This window comes from Moschus berezovskii, chromosome 19 (genome assembly GCF_049115385.1).
Source record: "Moschus berezovskii isolate FMDL1 chromosome 19, NW_MosBer_1.0, whole genome shotgun sequence".
Lineage (NCBI taxonomy): Eukaryota > Metazoa > Chordata > Mammalia > Artiodactyla > Moschidae > Moschus > Moschus berezovskii.
Window position 1 is genome coordinate 75,083,734 of NC_142478.1, and position 24,629 is coordinate 75,108,362.

At 63.0% G+C, this 24,629-nt stretch overlaps 3 protein-coding genes across 6 annotated transcripts; 1 reads left to right on the forward strand and 2 right to left on the reverse strand.

Moving 5' to 3' along the window:
• Positions 1-676: 676 nt before the first annotated feature.
• Positions 677-13,343, forward strand: LZTR1 (leucine zipper like post translational regulator 1). 3 transcript variants are annotated; one of them, XM_055404867.2, is made up of 21 exons: positions 677-956; positions 1,398-1,460; positions 3,951-4,007; positions 5,619-5,698; positions 5,988-6,096; positions 6,778-6,861; positions 7,447-7,504; positions 7,829-7,968; positions 8,296-8,497; positions 8,830-8,985; positions 9,357-9,467; positions 9,602-9,694; positions 9,796-9,876; positions 9,962-10,127; positions 10,254-10,423; positions 10,521-10,677; positions 11,224-11,350; positions 11,423-11,572; positions 12,012-12,117; positions 12,224-12,304; positions 12,536-13,343. In XM_055404867.2, the coding sequence occupies exons 1-21, from the start codon at positions 757-759 to the stop codon at positions 12,650-12,652; spliced, it is 2,508 nt and encodes an 835-aa protein (XP_055260842.2). In that variant the 5' UTR covers positions 677-756; the 3' UTR covers positions 12,653-13,343. The 3 variants fall into 3 exon arrangements, with proteins under 3 accessions (XP_055260842.2, XP_055260843.2, XP_088684514.1); XM_055404868.2 differs by lacking the exon at positions 677-956 and adding an exon at positions 1,534-1,739 and having other exon boundaries at positions 1,412-1,460; XM_088828388.1 differs by lacking the exons at positions 677-956; positions 1,398-1,460 and adding an exon at positions 1,750-3,537.
• Positions 13,274-16,059, reverse strand: THAP7 (THAP domain containing 7). 2 transcript variants are annotated; one of them, XM_055404965.2, is made up of 5 exons: positions 15,984-16,059; positions 15,754-15,833; positions 15,347-15,502; positions 14,835-14,972; positions 13,274-14,672 (listed from the first exon to the last, which is right to left on the reverse strand). In XM_055404965.2, exons 2-5 carry the CDS (start codon positions 15,831-15,833, stop codon positions 14,120-14,122), a joined length of 927 nt encoding a protein of 308 aa, XP_055260940.2. In that variant the 5' UTR covers positions 15,984-16,059; the 3' UTR covers positions 13,274-14,119. The 2 variants fall into 2 exon arrangements, with proteins under 2 accessions (XP_055260940.2, XP_088684518.1); XM_088828392.1 differs by lacking the exon at positions 15,984-16,059 and adding an exon at positions 15,931-15,948.
• Positions 16,060-16,564: 505 nt separating this feature from the next.
• Positions 16,565-20,051, reverse strand: LOC129542343 (tubulin alpha-3 chain). The gene is made up of 4 exons (XM_088828393.1): positions 19,916-20,051; positions 19,303-19,451; positions 18,533-19,213; positions 16,565-16,861 (listed from the first exon to the last, which is right to left on the reverse strand). Exons 1-4 carry the CDS (start codon positions 20,034-20,036, stop codon positions 16,565-16,567), a joined length of 1,248 nt encoding a protein of 415 aa, XP_088684519.1. The 5' UTR covers positions 20,037-20,051.
• Positions 20,052-24,629: the final 4,578 nt, after the last annotated feature.

A 24,629-nucleotide genomic window follows, 5' to 3' on the forward strand; every position in this document is an offset into this window, starting at 1 on the left:
GGCCACCCCCGCAGATCAAAGTCCTGGGTCTGGATTTTGAAGGAAGGGCACTGCAGGTAGAGGGGACAGCACGTGTGCCAAGGGTTTGAGACAGGAGCTGCTGCTTCAGAGGGCAGAGGCAGCTCGCGCTTGGCAGTTCCGCGGCGGTGACCACATTAGGGCGAGGACTGGGTCTCGTGGCAACCTAAGCTTCCTGAATGCCCATTTCACAGATGAGTCAGCTGAGGCTCTGCCTAGAGTAGGGCCGAGAACCCAGAGCCTCCGCGCCACGCTGCCTCGCAACGAGAAGGAAGGCCGAGGGGAGCGGAGATGCGGGGGGCCGGGCCGGGGATCCGGCAGGAAGGGGACGGGGATCACGGCGGCCGCTGCGAGCCCGGAACCCTTCCTTCCGGGATCCCGGGCGCGGCGGACAATCGCGAGAGAGCCACGGCGCAGGGCATGCCGGGAGCCGCGCCGGGGACATGCGGGGCTGCTGCCGGGCCCACGCACTCTGGAGCGGGGAGTGAGGGGGTACCGCGCGCCACGGAAAACATTTCAGGGAGACTACCATGAGCTCGCCGCGCAGGCCAGCTGGTAGAGTCCACGCGAGGCTCGCCCAGGAGTGCGGACTGCCCCGGCCGGAAGCGCGGGGCGGGCCCGGAAGTGCGGGGCGCCCGTCGGCGCAGGGATCGCCGGGAAATGTAGTTCCGCGGGGGCGGCTCGGGGCGGCGGCAGCGCGTCCCGCGGCCCCGGGGGCCCATCGGCCGAGGACTCGGCATGGCGGGGCCGGGCGGCTCGGGCGGCCCGATCGGGGCCGGGGCGCTGGCCGGCGGCGCGCGGTCCAAGGTGGCCCCGAGCGTGGACTTTGACCACAGCTGCTCGGACAGCGTCGAGTACCTGACGCTCAACTTCGGGCCCTTTGAGACCGTGCATCGTTGGCGACGCCTCCCGCCCTGCGACGAGTTCGTGGGGGCCCGGTACGGCGGGGCGGGGGGTCCCGGGGACGAGGGAGGTCCGAGCAGGTCTCCGGCGGGGCACAGGGGCGAGGCCGGGCCGCGCAGTCCCGGGGCCCGACGCGGTAGTATTTGGGGGGCGGGGAGGGGTGTTGGTGATCAGCGTTAGGGGAAGGGGCTTCCGAGGGGATCCCCGAGCAGGGTGCCCGGGGCTGCGGACTGCGGTCACGTTGTATTTGTGGGTGTGGAGCTGGAGCCCCTGGGCTCCGCAGTGGGGTGGGAGAGTCAGGGGTCCCCACACGGGGAGTCCTTTGGGGGTGCTGGTGGAGCTTGGGAGTCTCCACCGATCTTGGGGAGGAGGGTTGCTATCCGACTTCGGTGGCAGCCCCCCACGCCGAATCTGGTTGGCGGGTGCCCCCCAGGAGGGTCCTGGCCTGACAGCCGCCCACCCCTGTCTGTCTCTAGGCGCAGCAAGCACACAGTGGTAGCCTATAAAGATGCCATCTATGTGTTTGGTGGAGACAACGGGTGAGTCTGGGTCCCAAGGGAGGAGCGGGGTGGTGGGGACTTGGTCTCTGCAGCTCCACTGCCACCCTTCCAGGTGTTAGCTAAGCCCTGGGCCTGTGCTTCCGAATCCGTGAGGCCTCCTCAGCGATGGGGAGCACACACTCAGGTTGGGGAACCGGCCCTGTTCTTCCGCATGAGTGGACACAGCCTTGAAGGAGACACGTCTGCCCCGGCCGTCACCCCGGCCAGACACTGCTCCTTCTCCGCACCTCCCTCACACGCTCGCGGGCAGCTGACAAGGTTCGGAGGACACAGATTTCCTGCCTTCCCGCATCTCTCACTTGCACAAGGGTTTCCCTACGTTTCGCTGCACACGCCAGGCAAACAGCCTTTCCCGGTGGCCCACTCCACCCCGCGGACGGTTCCCAGCTTAGTGGTGGCTGGCTTCCTTCCGTGAAGTAACTACCCAGGTGGCCCTTGGTTTGTGCGGCTGTGTCCTGCTGCTGGCCTGTTTCCTCCAGGAGCTAGATCTCCCCAGAGGGACGGAGCTGTCTTAGCAAGGGCGGGGCCCTGCCAAGTGCAGCACAGCAGGCAGGCAGGCTTGTTTTGCAGCAGGAGAAGGGTGTGCGGTCTGCTCAGCCTCCCTGGAGAGGAGTGAGCCAGGCCAACGAGGAAGAGTCTGGAGCAGAGGGCTCAACGTGGCAGAACTGTGTCGTCGGGAGTCTGCTGGGCTTCCCTGCCGCGCCCACCCCAGATGTACTCGGGAGAGCTCAGGGATGGCCCCCCGGGGCTCTGGAGGGTTGGGAGCCAGCTGGGTGTGGGGCTGAAGTTGGGCTTCTTGGACACACGGGGCTTGGTTGAGGTCAGCTTGGTGGCTTTGAGAAGGTGACTTCAACCCTCCACTGCCTCTGGGTCTCCTCTGTCGAAGGCAGTTTGCCTCCGCCTTGCTTTTGCAGGGTGCTCCTGAGGGTCAGTGAGCCCTGGGCTGTCATGGCCCAGGACACAGGTGTCTCTGTGGAGCTGGGGTGCTGTGGGCACAGACTGATGCCACCCTTGAGCCTGTCCGCCCCTCTCTGCCACAGACTGGCCTGTAGCTCAGGCAGGCCTGGCCTCTGATGGGCTGCGGCCGCAGTCCCACAGGATCCCTCCGTGGGGCCTGCACACTGGAGAGAAGGGTCTCCTGGGCGGGACCCCTGGCTTCCAGCCTCTCTGCCCATGCGCAGCCAGGTGGAGCATGTTCCTTCTTGGCTCATAACCCCAGTAGGGTCCCATCTCTTTGGGGAGAGGCGCACACCCTCCTGGCAGCGTGTGAGACCCCACACGCCTGCGTCCACAGCTCCCCTGCCCTTGTCTGTGTGGCACTGGACACTCTGCCTCACTGCCTCTTGGTTGCACGTGAGGCCCCTCCCACTGCCTCGCTCCTCCCACTGCCCCTCCCCTCCCACTGCCTGTTCCCTGCTTCCCACCCTCCCTGCCCCTCCTCTAATTCTCCTGGGATTGAGGCCTCCCCCACCACCTCTCAAACCAAACGGACTAGCTGGTGGCCTCCCTTCCACTTCTGCACCTCTTGCGGGCTCCACTGGTCCCCAGGGCACCCAGATGTTTGCTGTCTGTCTCCTCGACCAGAGCTGGAGCTGTGTCCCAGCACCCACAATTCAATACACGTGTGTCATTTGCGCGAATGAAATGCAGAAGAGGCAGCATCCGTCCCCAGGGGTTTACCGCAGCCTGAAGGAGACTCCCCCAAGCCAGAAAGGGCCTGGTGGCCAGCGCAGGGCCGGGGGTGATGAGTCCCCCGCCCTGTGCCCGGGACACAGCCTTTGAGTGACAGCTGTGTAGCCGGAAGCAGAAACCTTTTCTCTGCAGTGTGACACTGAGAAACAGAGAAGGATGTGTCTCGTCCGAGCTGTAACTTTGTAAACACAGCGGCTCCTCCCCGCGCGGAGGGGTGTGCACAGGGCGGGAGGGGCCACGGTCTCCTCTGCTTCTCCGCCTGGGGGCCGCGTGGCCTCGGGCCCTGTGGTCTCCCAGGCTGTGTCCTGGACCGGGAGCGGGCGCGCTGGCCTGGCCCACGGCAGGGGTGCTGGGCTCTTCTCGGGTGGGCGCCCTTCTCGCTCTTACTAATGAGGGCTGGGGGATGGGTGGGTGTTGCTAGGTGGCTTGTGGATTTTATTTTCTTTGCGCTTTATTGTATCTTGAATGTGGTTATCACCTTAGCTGTGCGATAAAGAGGCGACCGGAAGAGAGAGAAGGCAAGGGGCCTCCCTGACCCTCCGAGGCCTGGGAGCGGGAGTGTGGGTGGGGGCGTGGCCGGGGAGGCGCGAGGTGCCCGGAACCAGGCGTGCGTCCTGACGCTGCGCAGGCGGGCCCCGCCTCCCTGGCGGCCCCGGGGAGCTCCCTTTGGGGCCCCCTCTCCGGGCCCTCGAGCACCAGCTGGTTGCCCTGGCTGAGCCGCGCGGTCAGCTGTCCCGCCCCAGGCTGTGCCCATGCCCCGGCCCCGCTGCCTTTCAGGAAGACGATGCTCAACGATCTCCTGCGCTTCGACGTGAAGGACTGCTCCTGGTGCAGGTGAGCGCCCCGACCCGGGCTCGGAGCCCCGCCAGGCCCCGTGCGTGCGGCGCTGGCGGCTGCGCCCAGCCCTTCTCTTAGTGGCCCCTGGCCTTCTTCTCTTTTCTTTCTACTTCCTGACTTTCTTTCCCGGTCTATGGCTGAGATTGGTTTTTCCGAATCCTGTGATTTTAGGGGATCTATTTGATCCAGTTGTGGGTCCTTAGACTCTGCTTCAGGAGAGCTGTTCCATCACCAGGTCCATCTCCCTGGCCAGGGGCTGCTGTGGGAGCCGACTGGGGGGCCATGAGCTGACGGGTCCTCCCAGGGTGGTCTCTGCCACTACAGGGGCCTCCCAGCAGCTGCCCCCACCCTTCCTTCCCCTGGGGCCCATCCCATTCCAGGAGGCCCTGCATGGGCAGTGGGCAGCCGGCAGGTCCTGGCTCCTTCCCCCGCTGTGTGGCCTTGGGCAAGACACCTGCTCTCTCTGAGCTCTGGATGTTTGTGGCCATCTGCTCCAGTCCAGCCCCGCTGGGGGCAGCTCCCAGCTGAGGGGAGGAAAAGATCCTGGGGCTCAGAAGTGTTGGGTTTCCTCCTGAGCTGTGCCCGCCGCCAGCCTCTGCAGCAGCTCAGGGCCCTGCCTTCCGCGCGGTGCGGGGAGGGGCAGGGGGCGGCGCTCACCGCCCCCACCTTTGACAGAGGAGGGTGTCCGGACCCGGGACTCGCAGCAGCACCCTTGCCCAGACCCCCGGGTGGCGCTGGGGTCACTTCAGTTTGTGTGTTGTTTCTCTCATGCTTGACCGTAACCTGTGTCTAAGAGTTACGGATGAACTGGTAAATCACTCTCAAGACTTTGAATTCTAGGTTAAAAATTGCTTCAGTTAAAAGTCTGAAAAGGAGCAGCCCCAGGAAAGCAGTATAAGTGGGTGTGTAATCGTGTGAATAAGCCACAGGGACACCTGTGCGGCAGAGCACGGCTCAGCCTGGGGCCGCGGGGGTGGGTGGTTCCAGGGTGGCCAGGATGCCTACATGTGACCCCACCACAGAAGATCGTTGTCCATTCGCTCGGTCCCATAGACTGCGCACCAGGCTGCCCTGCCCTCCACTGTCTCCTGACGCGGGTTTGTGCTACATCACTTCAGTCGTGTCCGACTCTTTGTGACCCCGTGGACTGTAGCCCACCACGCTCCTCTGTCCATGGGATTCTCCACGCAAGAAGCCTGGAGTGGGTTGCCATTTCCTCCTCCAGGGCATCTTCCCGACCCCAGGATTGAACCTGGGTCTCCTGCAGCTGGCTCCTGGGGCTCCCGCATTGCAGGCGGATACTTTACCACTGAGCCATCAGGGAAGCCCACTCTCTCTTGGACTTTGCTCAAATTCATGTTCACGGAGTTGGTCATAGAGAAATTACAGAAAATTACTCAGAGGCATAATTGTGGGGAAGGTGGGGTGCACCCTCAAGCTGTGCACAGTGGCTTTTGGCAAAGGTGTTATATGTTAGCTTTTAGTGCTTGGTTTCGTTTTTTAATGCTTGACAGTTTTTTTAAGGCTTCTGTAATGAGAGAGTAGAGGGCAGTTTTGGGGGTGATGGGGCTGCCTGCTGCTGACACCTGCTGCCCCTTCCCCCCGCAGGGCCTTCACCACCGGGACCCCTCCGGCTCCCCGCTACCACCACTCGGCCGTGGTCTACGGGAGCAGCATGTTCGTCTTCGGTGAGCCTCGGCCCCGGGCTGTGCTGGGCCAGCCTCTCTGTGCCCCGTCCTCCAGCGCCTGTGATGGGTCGGGGGCCTCTCGGGGGCCCCTCCCCCAACCATCCTGATCTCCGGGGGGGACCATCTGCCTCTGCAGCCCGGCTGCTGTCCCCAGAGCCTCGAACAGGAGCTGATGGGCTGCAGGGGTCCTGGGGGACATGCCGACCGAGGGCAGATCCCACCCCTGCCCCCTGGGTTTGCAGACTGACCTGACACCTTGGCCTGTGAGGGCTTCTTGCTCTCTTTACAGGGGGCTACACTGGGGACATTTACTCCAACTCAAACCTGAAGAACAAAAATGACCTCTTTGAATACAAGTTTGCAACTGGCCAGTGGACAGAGTGGAAAGTTGAAGGACGGTGAGACTGTGCCGAGGCATTGGGGCGTAGGGGCCGCCATGCCAGGTCTTGGGGGGCAGTGGGCCTGGACTGGCCTCTGTAGGGTTACAGATGAAGGGGCCTTCTGGGACAGCACAGGGGTTAAGACTCCGCCTTCCAAGGCAGGGGGTGTGGGTTCGAACCCTGGTCAGGGAGCTGCGATCCCATTTGCCTCAGCCAAGGGACGGAAGCACAAAACGGAAGCAGTACTGTGATAAATCCAGTGAAGACTTTAAAAACTAGATGAGCCCGCAGCCTGAAAGAGAGGGCATGCAGTGGCCCAAGCTGGGAGTCAGTGTTGCTTGCCAGCTGGCCCTGTTTGTGCATCCCTGGCTCTTAGCTCCCCTGGATCCCTCCAGAGGGTAGGGGGACCCAGTGGTCCGCGGGTGGTGCTTCTCTGGCCATTTCACAGGCACCCCCTCGATACCAGGTGGGGGCTTGGAGGGGGCTCTGTGCCCTTGTACATGTGACTCCTCGTCCAGTGCCCTGGCCTCGCGGGCTCAGCCTCTGCCCGGTCCCTTATTCCCGGCAGCCCGGGTCAGTGGGTGTAGGCACGGCCACCCTGGGGCGGTGGGGCCGCAGGGCTGGGACCCGGGCTGCGTGGGGCCGTGCGGCTCAGCTCCGCCCAGGGTGCCCCCTAGCCCTGCCCTCCCCTCACCCTAGGCTTCCAGTCGCCCGGTCGGCCCATGGCGCCACGGTGTACAGCGACAAGCTGTGGATCTTTGCGGGCTATGACGGCAACGCCAGGTAGGCGGTGGCTCAGAAATGCACCGGGGCACAGAGCGGCCCTCCTGCCCTGGGGAGGGGGTGTGAGCTGGGGTTTCTCAGGAGTGTGGGTGTGTGGATGGGGCTGGGGGAACAGGAAGATGGGCAGGGGGAAGGCCACTGAGTGGAGGCCCCCAGCCAGACCCCCACCAGGGACAGGCGCTCTGGCACCCCTGAAACTCCTGGGGTGACAAGGTGTGCTGAGCCCCCCACATCTGGGCTGCTGGCCAAGGATGTTAGGGACCATAGCTGGTGTCCTCGGAGTGCAGAGCAGGAGAAGCCGGCTCCTTCCTGTTGTGGAACGCTGACATTGCTATGTTCTGATTACAAAAACACCAAGCGCTCAGTCCCCAGGACCTCAGCCAGTTCTGGAAGCCCCGAGTGCCGCAGGCTTCATGGTGGCCCCCGGGGCCTCAGGGCAGCCCCCAGCCGAAGCCCCCACACCCAGGCCGCTTTGTAGTCCCCTGGTCAGATTCCCTCCTCGGGCCTTCTGTCCTGGCCGGGCCCAGGCCCACCCTGACCGCCAGCCCAACTGTGGGGTCCTGCCCCCTCTGCGTCCCGATGCAGGTTGAACGACATGTGGACCATTGGCCTCCAGGACCGGGAGCTCACGTGCTGGGAGGAGGTGAGGGGTGTGGGGCGGGGAGGCCACCTTGCTCCAGCCTGGGTGACCATAGCTGACCCTGTGACTACCATAGTTGGGGACGATGCATCCTTCCTCGAACATGATGGGGGTGACCGCTGTTGCAGTCCTGGACGGTCTGTCCACCCACCGCCCTGCCGCCCCTGTCGTGAGGGCGTCACCCCAACTGCTCACCCTGGGTCCATTCACGTGGGGGCTTTAAGCTGTTGCGCAGACATGGACTGTGACCCCTCCTCAGGGGTGAGTGTAGCCCCAGCTCAGCGGGCCGGGCCGGGCGCAGGGCTGAGTGGCCTCCCCACCACGCAGGTGGCCCAGAGTGGTGAGATCCCGCCCTCCTGCTGCAACTTCCCCGCGGCTGTGTGCAGGGACAGGATGTTTGTCTTCTCGGGCCAGAGTGGGGCCAAGATAACCAACAACCTCTTCCAGTTCGAGTTCAAGGACCAAACGTGAGTGCCCTGAGGGCGGGCCCCCATCAGCGCCCCGCACGTGCCCAGGTGCTGCCCCTGCACACCCCACACGCAGCTGGCCGCCTTGGCTCAGGGCCCTAACGCAGCCTGGATGGCCCTCCTCCCGGTCTCAGCATGAAGACAGCCATCCCCGGGTCTCCACGGCTGCCCGCTCTGTGGCGGGGAGTGAGGCTGAGACAGACTCCACAGTGGTCCTGAGGGGCCAGACAGGGCTGGTGCCAGGGTGGACTGGGGTGAGGGGCTCAGCGCCCAGGCGGAGGCTGCAGGGCGGCGGATGGTCACAAGCAGCGTGCACCTGCCTTGCAGCTGGACACGCATCCCCACCGAGCACCTGCTCCGGGGTTCTCCGCCGCCCCCGCAGCGGCGCTACGGGCACACCATGGTGGCCTTCGACCGCCACCTCTATGTGTTTGGGGGCGCGGCTGACAACACCCTCCCCAATGAGCTGCACTGCTACGACGTGGACTTCCAGACCTGGGAGGTCATCCAGCCAAGCTCGGAGAGCGAGGTGAGTGCCGGGGCCGGGGCCGGGAGCTCCAGACGGCCGGCAGGAGTGAGGCTGGGCTGCCCAGGGCCCCCAGCCCCGGACACAGCCGGCCCCTGGCCTCTGCCCTCCACTCAGCACCCGCGGGGTTATCACACCGCAGTGCTGTTCCCGGGATGTGTGTGTGAACGAGGCCTGGATCCCGTCTCCGCCATGCCAGGGGAGCCCCCGTCTGGCCCCTCCTACACCCAGGCTGTGGCCACAGCACCCATCCGCACCCTGGGTGGGACCAGCAGCAGCCTCCCGCCACCCGCCCAGCTGTTGCTGAGGGCCCCTGCGCACGCCTATCTCCCCAGGTCGGTGGGGCCGAGATGCCAGAGCGAGCGTCTACTTCCGAGGAGGTGCCTGCCCCCGGCTCCGAGGAGCGGGCTGGCTGCAAGAAGTCCCGGGACGTGTTTGGCCTGGACTTTGGCAGCACCACCTCCAGGCAGCCCTCCCTCCCTGCCTCAGAGGTGAGGCCCGGCACCCTTGTGGCTCCCCGTACCCCCACTCACACCCTGGAGCCGGTGGTGCAGTCAGGAGGCGGAGGCTCCGGGGTCACCCAGCAAGTGAGGGGCGGCCCGAAGCCCGTGGCCCCCGGCGCCCGGTGCCGCCCTGCGGGGCACAAGGTCTATCCCTCCCTCTTGCGCACACAGGCCCACCTCCCCCCACACATGGTTTTTCTGGGGGTGTGTGTGGTCTCCTGTCCTGGGACCCCCGCTCTTCCAGGCCACTGGTGCCGTCCTTGCTTACAGCCTGGCTAGCGCGGGGCCTCAGGCAGCCCCGCCGCCGGACACACCCTGCCTTCCCCGTCCCCTCCGCTGACTGACCCCTCCCCACCCAGCTGCCCAGCGGAAGGCTCTTCCACGCGGCCGCTGTCATCTCAGACGCCATGTACATCTTCGGGGGCACAGTGGACAACAACATCCGAAGCGGGGAGATGTACCGGTTCCAGGTGGGGCAGCCTGCCGTGGAGGCCCTGGAAACTGGGGCCGGGCGGGGGGGCTCGTGGGCGCCGGGTGGGCCGGCCGGCCCCTGGGTGGCGGGGGGCTGTGCCGCGCTGGCCTGCAGCGGGGTCTCTGCTCGCAGTTCTCCTGCTACCCCAAGTGCACGCTTCACGAGGACTACGGGCGGCTGTGGGAGAGCCGCCAGTTCTGCGACCTGGAGTTCGTGCTGGGCGAGGTGGGTGCCCCCCGCCCCAACCCCGCCCGCTACGGCCCGTGCCCGCCGGCGGCCCCTGCCCTGGGCCCCCGCCCTCCACCGAGCCCTGCCTCTCCCCGCAGAACGAGGAGCTGGTGCAGGGCCACGTGGCCATCGTCACGGCGCGCAGCCGCTGGCTGCGCAGGAAGATCGCACAGGCGCGGGTGAGGCCGCGCGCGCCCCGCAGCGCCCCTGCCCCGGCCGCCCGCCGCTTCCGTGGCGCCCTGAGTCCTCGTCCTCTGCCCACAGAAGCTGGAGGAGGAGGCGGCCCCGGCGCCCAGGGAGGGCCCCGCGGCCGCTGCGGGAGCGGCCCGGCCGGCCCTGCTGCGCGTGGCCATCCGCGAGGCGGAGGCGCGGCCGTTCGAGGTGCTCATGCAGTTCCTCTACACCGACAAGATCCAGTACCCGCGGAAAGGTCGGCGCGCCGCGGCGGGGCGGGCCCCGGTGGGTGGGCCCCAGGTGGGCGGGCGGGGGCGGCCTGCGGCTCCCAGCCCCCGTCCCCTCCGCGCGGCCCGAGGCTCAGGGGGCTCTGGGGGCGCAGGTCACGTGGAGGACGTGCTGCTCATCATGGACGTGTACAAGCTCGCGCTGGGCTTCCAGCTCTGCCGCCTGGAGCAGCTGTGTCGCCAGTACATCGAGGCCTCGGTGGACCTGCAGAATGTGCTGGTCGTGTGCGAGAGCGCCGCCCGGCTGCAGCTGGGCCAGCTCAAGGTGCCCGCGGGGTCCGCCGGAGGACCCCACCCCCGCCCTTCCCTCTGCGGCCCCAGCCCGGGGAGCCTGACCCGGCGCCTGCCGCCTGTGTGTGCAGGAGCACTGCCTGAACTTCGTGGTGAAGGAGTCGCACTTCAACCAGGTGATCATGATGAAGGAATTCGAGCGCCTCTCCTCCCCTCTGATAGTGGAGATTGTGCGGCGGAAGCAGCAGCCGCCGCCCCGCGCCCCCTCCGACCAGCCGGCGGACATAGGTAGGGAGCCTGTGCCTCTTTCGAGGGCGGAGGGCAGCTTGGACACAGGATCCAACCACAGGCGACTCATGCTCGGGCAAGGCGGAGCCCCGCCAAGTGGGCTGGGCGCCACGGCCGCACCTCTGGGGGCGTTCCTGGGGGCACATGGGCCCTCGCTGGGCCCTGACTGGGGCGCCAGGCCTGAGGGTCTGTCTTTAGTGGGCCAGCTTCTCTTACAGGTGTGCCCAGGTCTGGGGCCTGGTGAGGGGTGGGCGCGGCCCTCAGACGCTCAGTGCCTCCCTGTCCCGTCCCCACCGAGCCGGGAAGGGACCTTAGGCTCCTTCACCCCCTGGCCCCCGCTCCAGGTGACACAGCACAGGGGCGGGGCGGGCTCCGGGGGCCAAGTCGGAGAAGAGGCTAGTCTGCGGGGTGGGGGGCGGAGCCCCAAGGGCCAGAGCAGGGGGAGGGGCTTGTTGGGGGGCGCGGCCACGTGCCAGATGCGCAGGGGGCGGGTCTCAAGCCGCAAGTCAGGAGCAGCCCTCTAGTAGGCCCCCTCCACGCCCCCAGGCACGTCTCTGATCCAGGACATGAAGGCGTACTTGGAGGGCGCGGGCGCAGAGTTCTGCGACATCACCCTCCTGCTGGACGGGCACCCGCGGCCAGCCCACAAGGCCATCCTGGCCGCCCGCTCCAGGTGGGTGGGGTGTGCCACGTGGGCTCGGGGTCCGGCGCTGGCCGCCTTGCTGAGGCTGCCTGCCGTCTGCAGCTACTTCGAGGCCATGTTCCGGTCCTTCATGCCCGAGGACGGCCAGGTGAACATCTCCATCGGGGAGATGGTGCCTAGCAGGCAGGCCTTCGAGTCCATGCTGCGCTACATCTACTACGGCGAGGTCAACATGCCGCCTGAGGACTCACTGCATCCTAGCCCCAGGGCTCCCGGCCACTCCCGGCAGCTTTGGACCCCGCTGGCCCTGCCTCGGCGGGCGGGGTGGCCCCGTCTCCCCTGAGTTCTCTGGAGCAGTCGGTCCAGCTCAGAGGGGCCTGCAGCCAGGAGGGATGAGGGTTCCACTCTGTGCTGGTCGGAGCAGGGTAGGGCAGGATGGTTCTGCAGGTGCGTGGGGGACTTTCCTTGGGAGAGGAGCCTGGGGTGTTCTTTGGATCCTGAATTGGGCCCTGGATCCCCGAGTGGTTCAGAGCCCAGGCAGAGGGCAGGTCTGCTCTGCCTGCATGGGAGCCCAGCGTCCTGGTGGTGGGCGGGCTCCTCCTGTCCTGAGGCGGCAGCAGCCGCTCAGGGTAGCCCTCCCCAGGGAGGGGAGGCAGGCTCCTTGGCCAGCGGCTCCTTAACCAGCCCCCAGCTACCTGTTCTCGGCACCCTACTACTACGGCTTCTACAACAACCGGCTGCAGGCCTACTGCAAGCAGAACCTGGAGATGAACGTGACAGTGCAGAACGTGCTACAGGTGGCGGCCCTGGGTCTGGGCCTGGCCCTCCGTGTTCCAGCGGCGGCAGGGGTAGGGGTGGGCGTGGACGGGCCGGGGCGGCGCCTCAGGGAGCCCGCTGTTGCAGATCCTGGAGGCGGCGGACAAGACGCAGGCCCTGGACATGAAGCGGCACTGCCTGCACATCATTGTGCACCAGTTCACCAAGGTCAGAGCTCCCGCCCTACCTGCAGGGCGCACTCCCCTTGTCAGTAGCCAGGCCCGGGTGGGGTGCGGGGGACTGGAGCCTGGCTCCCTGCAGCAGTGGGCGCTGGGGATAACCAGACGGAGAGGTCCACCCGCTGGCCGCTCCTTGACCCCCCCATAAGACCACAGTCGCCTGGCCTGGGGCAGAAGGGAGAAGCTGGTTCCATCCTCCGGCCTCTGGTTGCCCCCGCAGGTTTCCAAGCTGCCCACGCTGCGCTCGCTGAGCCAGCAGCTGCTGCTGGATATCATCGACTCACTGGCCTCCCACATCTCAGACAAGCAGTGTGCAGAGCTGGGGGCCGACATATGAGGGCCCGAGCGGTGCTGCCCTGCCCCACCCTGCCCCCTGCAGACCGTGCTGGTCACTCTTGGGCCTGCAGCTGAGGGGTTCAGTGCCCAGAGCCTCCCGAAGGGATCTGAGCAGACACGGGGGCGTCCAAAGCCCCCCATCTCATTGCTGAGGACGCACGTCCCCCAGGAAGTGGACAGTGAAGCAGGTCTCTGGCTTGCATCCTCTCCCAGGGTGGGATGCCAGGCCTCAATGGTGAGGACACCACAGGAGGAAGGGCCTGGCCAGGGCCCAGAGGGGCAGAGGAGCCCATCAGGGAGCTGGCTTTGGGTCCCCCACCATCCTGCAGGGACCCAGCATGGCTTGTGCCTCCCGCTACTGGGTCATGCTGTCAAGATGCCTTGATGTGGGCCACACAGCAACCCCCGACCCTTGTCAAGGTTGGTATAAGTAAGGGTCCTGTCCTGCCACCCAGAGCTTGGGCAGGTGGAGTCTAACTCCGGATGAATTGTTCGAAGGGCTCTGAGCTCAGCTCCCAGCCAGAGGGGTCAGCACCTCCAGACAGCTGGGCACCCCCCCCGGAGTGGGCGCACATCAGGGCCTTGGGTGTCTGAGAATGAAGTCAGAGACATCCCGGCTCCCCACCTGTTCCCACCGCCTATTTATTGTCAATAGGCTTGCCTCCATTAAAGCCATGGCAGTGCTACCTGCACCCACAGCTCGCCACATAGTCCCCGCTGCGGCTCCAGCCCCAGTCCTCCCGAGGCCAGGCCAGGCCAGATGGCCTGAGGGCTCAGGACACACCAGCCTCGCAGGCTGTTTGTTCACTCCAACTGCTCCCCACCCCATGGAGGTCTGCAGGGAGGAACGAAGGCCAGCCTCGGGCCTCTCCCGGCCCCTTGTTGGCTGCCTTACTCCTGGGCTGCCTGGAGGCTCCTGCCTGGGTGGAGTCGGGCCACTGCATCCTCTGTCCTGCGTCCATCCCAGTGGGTAAGGCACCATTCTGCCTCCCTTCTGGGACCAACAGCTCTTGTGTCTAGGCTGCCAGGAAGCCACTTGGGGGTAAAAACAGTTTTTCTCTTCTGAGCCTTAAAGCTCGTTTCCTGCCTCGGGTTGTGCCCCCTGGGTAAACACAGGGCCTGCCATTCCTCCGGCCTGACGGACGAGGCCCGGGTGTTGTGGGTGGGTGGATGGCCTTACACAACCGGTGCTCAGCTGGAGGCACAGCAAGTTCAGCAATGGCCCGAGTGAGGCGGAACTCGGCCAGCCTGGGGGCTTGGGAATCACCGTGACTGCAGGGCTGAGCCCTCTGGGGGGCTACAGCCAGTCGGGGGAGATGGACGTGGTACCCAGGGGGCGGGGCCCCAGCCCTCAGCTGAGCCAGAGCGCAGGGCTTCTTTCTGGGATCCCCTTTATTGTGGTGGCCACAGTTCAGGGCAGCTCCCCCTCCAGGTGGATCCTCATCCTGAGCGCTGCCGGATGGCACCCTCAAGCCATGCTGCTGCTCAGCTGCATAGCAAAGTCCTGCACGTGCTCCTTCAGGGTCTGCCGGGCGTCGGCCTGGGCCCGCTTCTCCCGTGCCCGCTCCTGCTGCAGCTTGGTCAGTCGCAGCCGCAGTCGCTGCTCCCGCCGCTTGCAGGCCTGCAGCTGGCGCTGGGCCTTGTCCAGGGCGTCGAGGGCGGCCTCAGCCCGCCGCTTCCAGAGCAGGGCGCTGCCCACCTGGTAGCTGTGCTCGTTCTGGATATAGGCGCCGGCAGGCGGCGGGAGCCGCAGCATGTAGGCTGAAGGCGAGACAGGCCGTGGCTCCAGGGGTGACGGCTGGCGCTCTGGGGAGGGCTGAGTGCTGCAGCCCGCTTCATCTGCCTGGGCGCCCAAGGGGCCCAGGAGGTCAGAGAAGGGGCTGCTGAGGCCAGGCTCCAGCCTCCCGGCTGGGGAGGCAGGCAAGGCAGCAGGTGCCGAGGCCTCTTCCACAGGAAGACAGGCAACGCCAGTAGGTGGAGGCAGGGAAAACGGCGTGGTGGGCCCCCGGCCCTCAGAGCAGCTGGAAGAGACGGACAGACTGACGTGCAGGGCCAGGTGCGGGGCCCCCTGACCCCCACCCCTGAACCCACTCCACAGGCTCCCAGCCCCGCCCAGGAAGGCTGCTGGCCAGCACCCTGCAGCCCAGTCCCTCAGGGGCTGCACACAGTTGGACAGTACGTACCGCTTTCGGCATCGCCGGAGCCGGCTGACGTCTGGGGGGCCGGACGGGTAACTGTGCCCCTTGGTCTTGGTCCGGCGCACCTTCGAGAAAGACTCAAATATGGTGGGAACCGCTCCCTCCTTCAGCCTGTGATACCCACTGCGGGGAAAGTGGTTTGGATGAGACGAAACACAGCCTGGCCACATTGCCGGTCGCAGAGCAGGCTGACACCCTGGCTTCGTGAGAAGTGGGGGGCATCATGCTGACAATCAGTTCAGGAAATTTCCCAAGTTAAGGGCCCCACCGGCAGCGAAGAACCAGGCAGAAGAACGCATTTCTTCCATGCCTTTGCTGGGAGCGCTGGGATTGCAGTGCGGCAGGAGTGGGGCTAGGATCTCACTGCCCAGGTCCATCTGGAGCGGAAGGTGAGTTTCCGAGGTGGGAAGCACCAGGGCTCCTACTTCGGGGGCCTCCCCACCGGCCACCCACCCCGTGTCCACGCCCTCCCGACCGCCGGCTGCCAGGAGGCTCACCTTATTCCCACCAACTCAAAGCAGTTCTCCTCGAAGTGCTTGGAGCAGAAGTAGATGTACTCGGACGCTGGGTCCCACAGGCCCTGCCCGCTGGGGTCCAGTCGCTGGCAGTTGGCCAGCCACAAACCCCGCCTCGGGTTGTCCTTCTTGGGAAGCCTGCGGGGCCGCGAGCCCGTGAGCACGATGGGAAGGTGCGGCCCGGCTCATACCGCCCGCGGACCTCGGGTGAATCCTACCCGCGCGCAAACCAGGAAGCGGAGGCCCCGGGAGAAACGGAGGTGCGCGCGGCATCGTCGCCCGCCCCGGGCCCCACCCGAGCCCCGCCCCGGCGCGAAGGCGCGTGCGCGGCGGCGGCCCGGCCGCATGCGCAGGGGGCCCTCGGCGCGCCGACGCGCACGCGCGCTGACCTGTGGAACGAGATGCCGCGGTTGCGGGTCTCGCGCGTGTCCCGTGTGCAGCAGCCGGCGGCGGAGCAGTGACGCGGCATCTGGGGCAAAGGAGGGAGCTCGGTCTCGGCGGCGGACGGCGCCCAGGCCGCCACCCCGTTCCGGCAGCCCCGGACTGGCGAGTCTCCCCCGACCGACCTCGCCGAGTCCCGCCCCAGCCCGCTCTTCCGACTCCCGTCTGCGGCACTCACTGTCTCGCCATTGCGGCGCCGCCGAGGTCTCGCGAGGTTTGGCTGGCCGCGGAAGTCGGAACCATAGAGACGCGGAAGCGGCCGGCGCTCGCTGAGGGGCGGGTCCCGGAAGCGGCGGGAAGCGGCAGCGGCGCTCTACCAGGCCGTCCGGATCGGGGTGGGGCGTCAGAGCAGGCACGCGCGCTTCCCCCGGGAAAGGGCTTTGCCCTGGGCCGGGCGGGAAGCTCTGGCGCCGCTCCTCCGAGGAGCGCCGCTGCACGCGGGGTGCACTACGCGGGCCCCGACCCGGAGACCCGCTCGGGTCCGCTTCCTGCCCCGGGGAGCGCGCGTCCCGGTCCCGCCCCCTTCCGGTTTAACGCGCCAGGCGATGCTCTGCAGCCAGACACGTGCGGCCCCGGCGCAACACGGCCGTCTGGGAGGAACACGGTTCTCCCCTAGCCTCACTTGGAAAGCCGGGTATCTGGCGGGGGATTGGGCCCAAAGCAACACACGCAGATGATGCTCAACACAAAAACTTTAATAGGAAAACACACCTGTGACGGGACCCTCGGGGAAACGGGTGCGGGGCTGCGGCCGCGCCTTCAGTACTCCTCCCCTTCCTCGGCCTCCGCCTCCACCGAGTCCACGCCCACCTCCTCGTAATCCTTCTCCAGCGCCGCCAGGTCCTCCCGGGCCTCCGAGAACTCCCCCTCCTCCATGCCCTCCCCCACATACCAGTGCACGAAGGCGCGCTTGGCATACATGAGGTCGAACTTGTGGTCCAGGCGGGCCCAGGCCTCGGCGATGGCCGTGGTGTTGCTCAGCATGCACACGGCCCGCTGCACCTTGGCCAGGTCTCCCCCGGGGACCACCGTGGGGGGCTGGTAGTTGATGCCCACCTGCCGGAGAAGCAGAACACGGTGAAGTTGGGGGTGTGGCCTCGGAAATGGTAATGGGGGCGATGGACCCACTTTAGATGATGTCCTGTGGGAACGGGTGCTGTATTTTGGGGCAGTATCTGCCACTCTTTAATATCCTACATTTTCTCCTTTAGAAGACGACTTAAGCTTTTCAGCCTTCTGCACGACTGAAATATCTTGCCACATACACACTTTTATAACGAGAAAACCTAATACAAACATGGAAAAAGATTCCACGAAAATGGTGCACTCCTGAGCAAACACTTAACACACGAAGTCACACTCAGACTGACAAGTGAGGATGCATCCCTGTCCATCAGGGGTGAACTGTCTTCCGCGGGGACAGCAGTGTGACCTCCTGTACCTCCCCACAGACTGGCCTCCCCTCTGGCTCACACACTCGGCCAGGACGGGAAGCAAGACTTCCCTGTGGTCCAGATGCTGCGGTTTACTGCAGGGGGCCAAGGGCTGATCTGGCCCAGTGACTAAGATCCCTCAGGCTGCGTGGCATGGTAACAAAAAAGCTTTCAAACCAACCTATAACCTAACCTCGGAGGCCTGCAAGCATCTACGGAAGGTTTACCTTCGTGGATATTTCTAATTGCTGAGCCCTGTTACACACACGCTTTACCCCGTGAGTCACTTTCCATGTGTGAGTGGTACACCCTCAGATGGTCCCTGGCAAGGTGTCCTGAGGGGCTGACAGGGGCCAGGAGGGTGCAACGCCGTGGCTGTGGTCAGAGGCGAGCTCTGATTCAAATGGGAAATGAAGGCCCGCACGCTGCTGCCTGTCCTCAGTTTCAATCTGCAAACACCCCGGAGATGGTGACTCCCAGCACACCGGAGGGACTCCTCAGGGCTCAGACGCAGGAGCCAGCACCTTATCTAACGCAGATCAGCTGTGAAAAAGGACTCAACAAGGAAGAGGGCGCAGGGTTAACAAGCCCAGGCGTGGCCAGGCACTTAGCCTGGTGATCACGGTGGGACATTCTGGGACTTGGCTTCAAATTCAGGATGCTCTTCTCTGGGCAGACGTTTCACTGTGACACTAAACACAGTTGGAGAAGCCATTTAATTATTAGTGTGATTTTGTATGGGAGGCGGCATTCCAAGTCTGGCTTGGAGAAACAGCAGTGAACCACCCTTGGTCCCACAGGAAACACTACATAAAAATAGAAGATCCTCTCTACAAAAATGTAAACGTTGCCTCAGATTGCGTGACAACTGGTGACTGAAGTAATGGGAAATCTGAACCCACTGTTTGTATCACAGAATGACACCATAGACTGACACGGTCCTTGGGCGAGCAGCGGGGAAACCTGAGGACAGGCAGGCCTGCAGTCGGAGGTCTCTGAAAGCTCCGTCCTTCCCTCGCTGCCCTTGAGGCCGTTAGGTTCTAAAAGCTGTCTCGGCCTCTGTCTCTGAAGTGTACGATATTAGGAATGTTAGCCCATGAGCATTATGGGTTGCTTCTAAGAAGTGAAGGTGCGTGAGTATTGGTCAAGATCGAGGCATCCAGCTCACTGATTGCTAACCTTGTTGTCCCTGCAGCCCCGCTGCCCTGGAACAGGGACCCTCTGGGCGGGTCAGCACCCCGCCCCCGGGCCAGCCACGGGCAGAAAGCTGCACACGCGCGCTCTGCCCTCCTACCTTGAAGCCGGTCGGGCACCAGTCCACAAACTGGATGGTGCGCTTGGTCTTGATGGTGGCGATGGCCGCGTTGACATCTTTGGGGACCACGTCCCCCCGGTACAGCATGCAGCAGGCCATGTACTTGCCGTGGCGAGGGTCACACTTGACCATCTGGTTGGCCGGCTCGAAGCAGGCGTTGGTGATCTCGGCCACGGACAGCTGCTCGTGGTAGGCCTTCTCAGCCGAGATGACCGGGGCATACGTGGCCAGGGGGAAGTGGATGCGGGGGTAGGGTACCAGGTTGGTCTGGAACTCGGTCAGGTCCACGTTGAGGGCGCCGTCGAAGCGCAGGGAGGCTGTGATGGAGGACACGATCTGCCCGATGAGCCGGTTGAGGTTGGTGTACGTGGGCCGCTCGATGTCCAGGTTGCGCCGGCAGATGTCGTAGATGGCCTCGTTGTCCACCATGAAGGCGCAGTCCGAGTGCTCCAGGGTCGTGTGCGTGGTCAGGATGGAGTTGTAGGGCTCCACCACAGCCGTGGAGACCTGGGGCGCCGGGTAGATGGCGAACTCCAGCTTGGACTTCTTGCCGTAGTCCACCGAGAGCCGCTCCATGAGCAGCGACGCGAAGCCCGAGCCGGTGCCGCCCCCGAAGCTGTGGAAGATGAGGAAGCCCTGCAGCCCCGTGCACAGGTCCGCCTGCGGGAGGGAGAGGCGTGAGCCGGGCCGCACGCGCCGCCGAGAGCCCGGGCCTCCCCTCCCGTCCGGGAGCCCCTGTGCCCCCTCACCAGTTTGCGGATGCGGTCCAGGACCAGGTCGACGATCTCCTTGCCGATGGTGTAGTGGCCGCGGGCGTAGTTGTTGGCCGCGTCCTCCTTCCCGGTGATCAGCTGCTCCGGGTGGAAGAGCTGCCTGTAGGTCCCCGTGCGCACCTCGTCTGCGGGGGGACAGCGGCCGGGCTTGGAGGACGCTGGCCTCACCCCCGTGGCCGGCTCCGGGACCCGCCCGTCTGCCGGCCCCCGCCGCTCCTCCCAGGCTGGGGGTCGGGTCTCCCAGGAGAGTCACCGAGACAGACTCGGCCCACCTGCCATTCAGGGCTCCAGTCAACACGGAACAAGCCCCAGTGTGGCCGGTTCCCGAAGGACGGGAGCACCCAGGCGGCTCTGTGTGCGCCTCTCGCCCACACCCTCTGCTCCACCCCGGGCGTCACTGGGCCGGCCCTGCCACCATGCATGGGTGCCAGCCGGACTATCCTGGGCACCCATGGTCTGGGTCTCCCAGGCTCCGAGGTGACTGTCACATCCTGGGTGGCCGCTCCCCTTGGAAACTACCTCGGGCTTCTGACCTGGAGGCACCCGGCGAATGTTCTGGGCTTCCCTTGACGAGTGGGAGGGTACCTACCGACCACGGTGGGCTCCAGGTCCACGAACACGGCCCTGGGCACGTGCTTGCCAGCCCCGGTCTCGCTGAAGAACGTGTTGAAGGAGTCATCACCTCCGCCGATGGTCTTGTCGCTGGGCATCTGGCCGTCGGGCTGAATGCCATGCTCCAGGCAATACAGCTCCCAGCAGGCATTGCCGATCTGGACACCTGCTTGCCCCACATGGATGGAGATGCACTCACGCTGGAAGCAGAGCAACGAGTGAGTCCGGGCAACATGGCAGTGGTCTCTGCGTGGCACGCCGATGTAACTCAATGTTTGTATGTGCCTCAGTGTCTCAGGCTTTCTCATACCTTGTTTTCAAGGAGACTTCTGTGACCCCTTTTAATTTTATCCCTGTGAAAACTGGCTTGCTCCAAAGCACCTGAGCTGATAGCGCCAGAATTAGCCCCAAAGCTTATGTGTTTACTACCATATGTAAATTCAGTTACTTTACAACTTGCAAGTCATGTAATGTCAATAACAAACTCCATGTTATGGCTAGTCACAGTACTTCTCTGAAGAATATAGCAATTTTGATCGCGTCCTGACCAACGGATAAGCAGTAATGGAGCCGGGAAAGGAAATGTGGATGGGATCTACATCATGGTTCCACCTGTCCCTCTAGATCTACCCTCTGTTCTCTGTCCAGCTCTGTGTTCCAGGCTGACCTGTGCCCCCGAGCTTCTGGTTGCATTAGCCTGTATCAGTCAGCAGCAAGAGATGGAGGTTAGAGGAAGGTGTGGTCAGGGTGCTTGCTCCTGGCTCCCTCCCCGCCAGGCTGTCTTGGGTTCCTTCTCAAGGGCACAGACTGTGGGCAATCAGCGGTCATCAGAAACCCATGCGCTCAGCTCCTTGTAAGCGCTCCCGCCCCTCACTCCTTGGAGCCTAGGAGTTAATGGCTTCCAGAATGTCACATGCTGGGATACTGCATTGTCCTTTGGTGGTTTCCTTAAACCATGCCCATATCTTTGTAAGTACTATCTTCTAACTGATTGTACTCACAGTACCTATTAAATATTTTGAATGTACCCTCTATTTCCTGCTGGGAATGTAACTCTAGATTCCCCAACCTTCTGGCTGATTTTAGATACATCATCCTAACAAATACATAGAGATCAAGTGAGATCTGAGGAGTGCCACCCACCCTAAATTCTAACTTACAGTCCTAGGAGCTTGGTCCTGTTTTCTATCACACAAGCACCATATCTCAGAGATCGTGAGGCAGCAGTCCCTGCACCTCACTCCGGAGGGAAGCTCTGGGCTCTGGAAAGACCTTCTCCAGTGACAGAGCACTCACTCCTCCACAGGAGACTCTAATAGCACCCTGGGAAGGCCTTTGAAATCCACCCAGCCACACGGTTTTCAAACCCATGGTGTTCGCTTTGAATCCAGAACAGCTGTATTTCACAGAATGCCTGTGTCACTCTTGCTTGCTCAGCCCCAGTGTGTTCGGGGTCAGCTCTGTGACCCAATGTCTTCATTTACAAAGTGCGGCTGGGGAGCTCGGTGGTCAGTAGGGGCCACGTCCACCTGACTAACAACGAAAGGAATCGCTCGGGGAAATCATTCCTCTCTGTCCACGGAAAGGGAGCGCACGGCCGTCCTCGCCTGGATCACTGACGTTTAGTTAATGATATATATTCCTGTCCCTGGCTCCATTTCCTCTCGGAAGCCTCCCGCAGACCAAATCCTGCGCCCCCGGTTCTCGGCGGATGACCTCCCTGCGGAGCCCGGCACTGCCCACTGTCCGCGCGCCGGGGGCTGGGCCCGGGGCTGCCTGCCCGCTCTGAGCCCTGGGGCCACAAGCTAAGGTGCGCGGGCCGCCGAGGCCCTCGGACGGCGATTCTCTCGGAACTGCGGCTCTGCCTTCGCAGCTGCTCTTTCTCAGCCTCTGCTCGGGTCGCCGCGTGACTCACACCAGAAGCCCACACGCGGCTTCTCCAGCGTCCTCGGCCTCAAACCCCCGACCAGGAACACGGCCCCCAGGCCTCCTGGCCCGCCCGCCCGACCTCCTGCTCCGTCCGGCCGTACCATGATGAGCTCAACCGCCGCCGCTGCCGCCGCCACACAAACGCCAACCGCTCTAGCCGCCGCCGCCGCTCAACTGCCGGCGCCACGCCTCGCGCTCCTCGGACGTGCCCCACACGTCGTCGTGGCCGCCACGCCACCGCCGCTGATGCCCATTGGTCCACAGCGCTGTGGGGAGGGGCGGGGTCGAGAACCCCGCTTCTGATTGGCTCTCGCCGGAGTCCCGGGTGGTGGCGCGTTCTGATTGGACGCGGGTTTGGCGGGAAGGCTGCGCGCGGGAGGCGGAGCGCGCCCGTCGGCTTCCTCGGGCTCCTGAAACTCGCCGCCCCTGCCGCGCTCTGCCGCTCAGGTCTCGTCCGCCTCGGCCCGCGGTTCTCCGCCCGGGGCCTCCTGGTTAGCCGGGAAGGGCGTGGGGCCTTCGTGCAGTGACGGGCTCGGTTATTTGCAGGCTCCACAGGGAAGCGGCGCCCGGCCCAGCCCGCGCTCCGACTGTGAGGTCCTCTCCGCGCCCTGCAGGGCGGAGGGGTGCCAGGGCGTGCTGCCCGGCCTGGCCGCGGGGAGAGCGGGCTCCGGGGCTCCTCGCGGCGCTCGTCCCGCAGGGCCTGGCTCCTGTTACCCTCCGTCCCCTCCTGGCCCCGAGCACCGCCTCAGGTTAGGACGTCGTCGTGGGGATGGGCGGACCCTCCTTCCTCAGGCGCCGAGCGCGCAGCCAACTCGAAGCCTGCGCTGCCGGCCTGGTCTTAAGTACGACTTTTATTTCTGATTGTAAAAGTAACACATACTGAGTGTGAAGGGTGGAAAATGCAAAAAAAAAAAAAATAGAAAGGAAATAAAAGCCATAAAGTCACAACCTAGAGATACGCATTGTTAATGTGCCAGGGTTGTTTTGGGTCTTTTCTTGTTTTTCTGCTGTATACACATTTATACACTTTTTTCACACAATATGGACCAAACAATATATATATATAGGTAAGTTTTTCTGAGATATAATGTACATATTGGACAAGTCACCCAGTTAAAGTGGTTCATTAAGTGGTCTTTTATGATCAACTTCTTTCACTTAGGGTAGTGGTTCATCCATGTTGTCACATGTGTCCATTACTTCGTTCCTTTTTTTCTTGACTGTATAAGACACAGTTTGCATACCATAAAATTCATCTATTTAAAGTACACAATTCAAATACTTTTAGTATGTTACTGAAATTGTGCAGTTCAGTTCAGTCGCTCAGTTGTGTCCAACTCTCCGCGACCCCATGAATCACAGCACGGCAGGCCTCCCTGTCCATCACCAACTCCTGGAGTTCACTCAAACTCATGTCCACAGAGTCGGTGATGCCATCCAGCCATCTCATTCTCTGTCGTCCCCTTCTCCTCCTGCCCCCAACCTTTCCCAGCATCAGAGTCTTCCAGTGAGTCAACTCGTCGCATGAGGTGGCCAAAGTATTGCAGTTTCAGCTTTAGCATCAGTCCTTCCAATGAACACCCAGGATTAATCTCCTTTAGAATGGACTGGTTGGATCTCCTCGCAGCACAAGGGACTCTCAAGAGTCTTCTCCAACACCACAGTTCAAAAGTGGCTATCAGCTTTCTTCACAGTCCAACTCTCACATCCATACATGACCACGGGAAAAACCATAGCCTTGATTAGACGGACCTTTGTTGGCAAAGTAATGTCTTTGCTTTTTAATGTGCTATCTAGGTTAGTCATAACTTTCCTTCCAAGTAGTAAGCGTCTTTTAATTTCATGGCTGCAATCAGCATCTGCAGTGATTTTGGAGCCCAAAAAAATAAAGTCTGACGCTGTTTCCACTGTTTTTCCATCTATTTCCCATGAAGTGATGGGACCAGAGGCCATGATCTTTGTTTTCTGAATGTTGAGCTTCAAGCCAACCTTTTCACTCTCCTCTTTCACTTTCATCAAGAGGCTTTTTAGTTCCTCTTCGCTTTCTGCCATAAGGGTAGTGTCATCTGCATATCTGAGGTTATTGATATTTCTCCCAGCAATCTTGATTCCAGCGTGTGCTTCTTCCAGCCCAGTGTTCCTCATGATGTACTCTGCATATAAGTTAAATAAGCAAGGTGACAATATACAGCCTTGACGTACTCCTTTTCCTATTTGGAACCAGTCTGTTGTTCCATGTTCAGTTCTAACTGTTGCTTCCTGACCTGCATACAGGTTTCTCAAGAGGCAGGTCAGGTGGTCTGGTATTCCCATCTCTTTCAGAATGTTCCACAGTTTATTGTGATCCACACAGTCAAAGGCTTTGGCATAGTCAATGAAGCAGAAATAGATGTTTTTCTGGAACTCTCTCGCTTTCTCCATGATCCAGCGGATGTTGGCAATTTGATCTCTGGTGCCTCTGCCTTTACTAAAACCTGCTTGAACATCTGGGAGTTCACGGTTCACATATTGCTGAAGCCTGGCTTGGAGAATTTTGAGCATGGCTTTACTAGTGTGGGAGATGAGTGCAATTGTGCGGTAGTTTGAGCATTCTTTGGCATTGCCTTTCTTTGGGATTGGAATGAAGACTGACCTTTTCCAGTCCTGTGGCCACTGCTGAGTTTTCCAAATTTGCTGGCATATTGAGTGCAGCACTTTCACAGCATCATCTTTCAAGATTTGAAATAGCTCAACTGGAATTCCATCACCTCCACTAGCTTTGT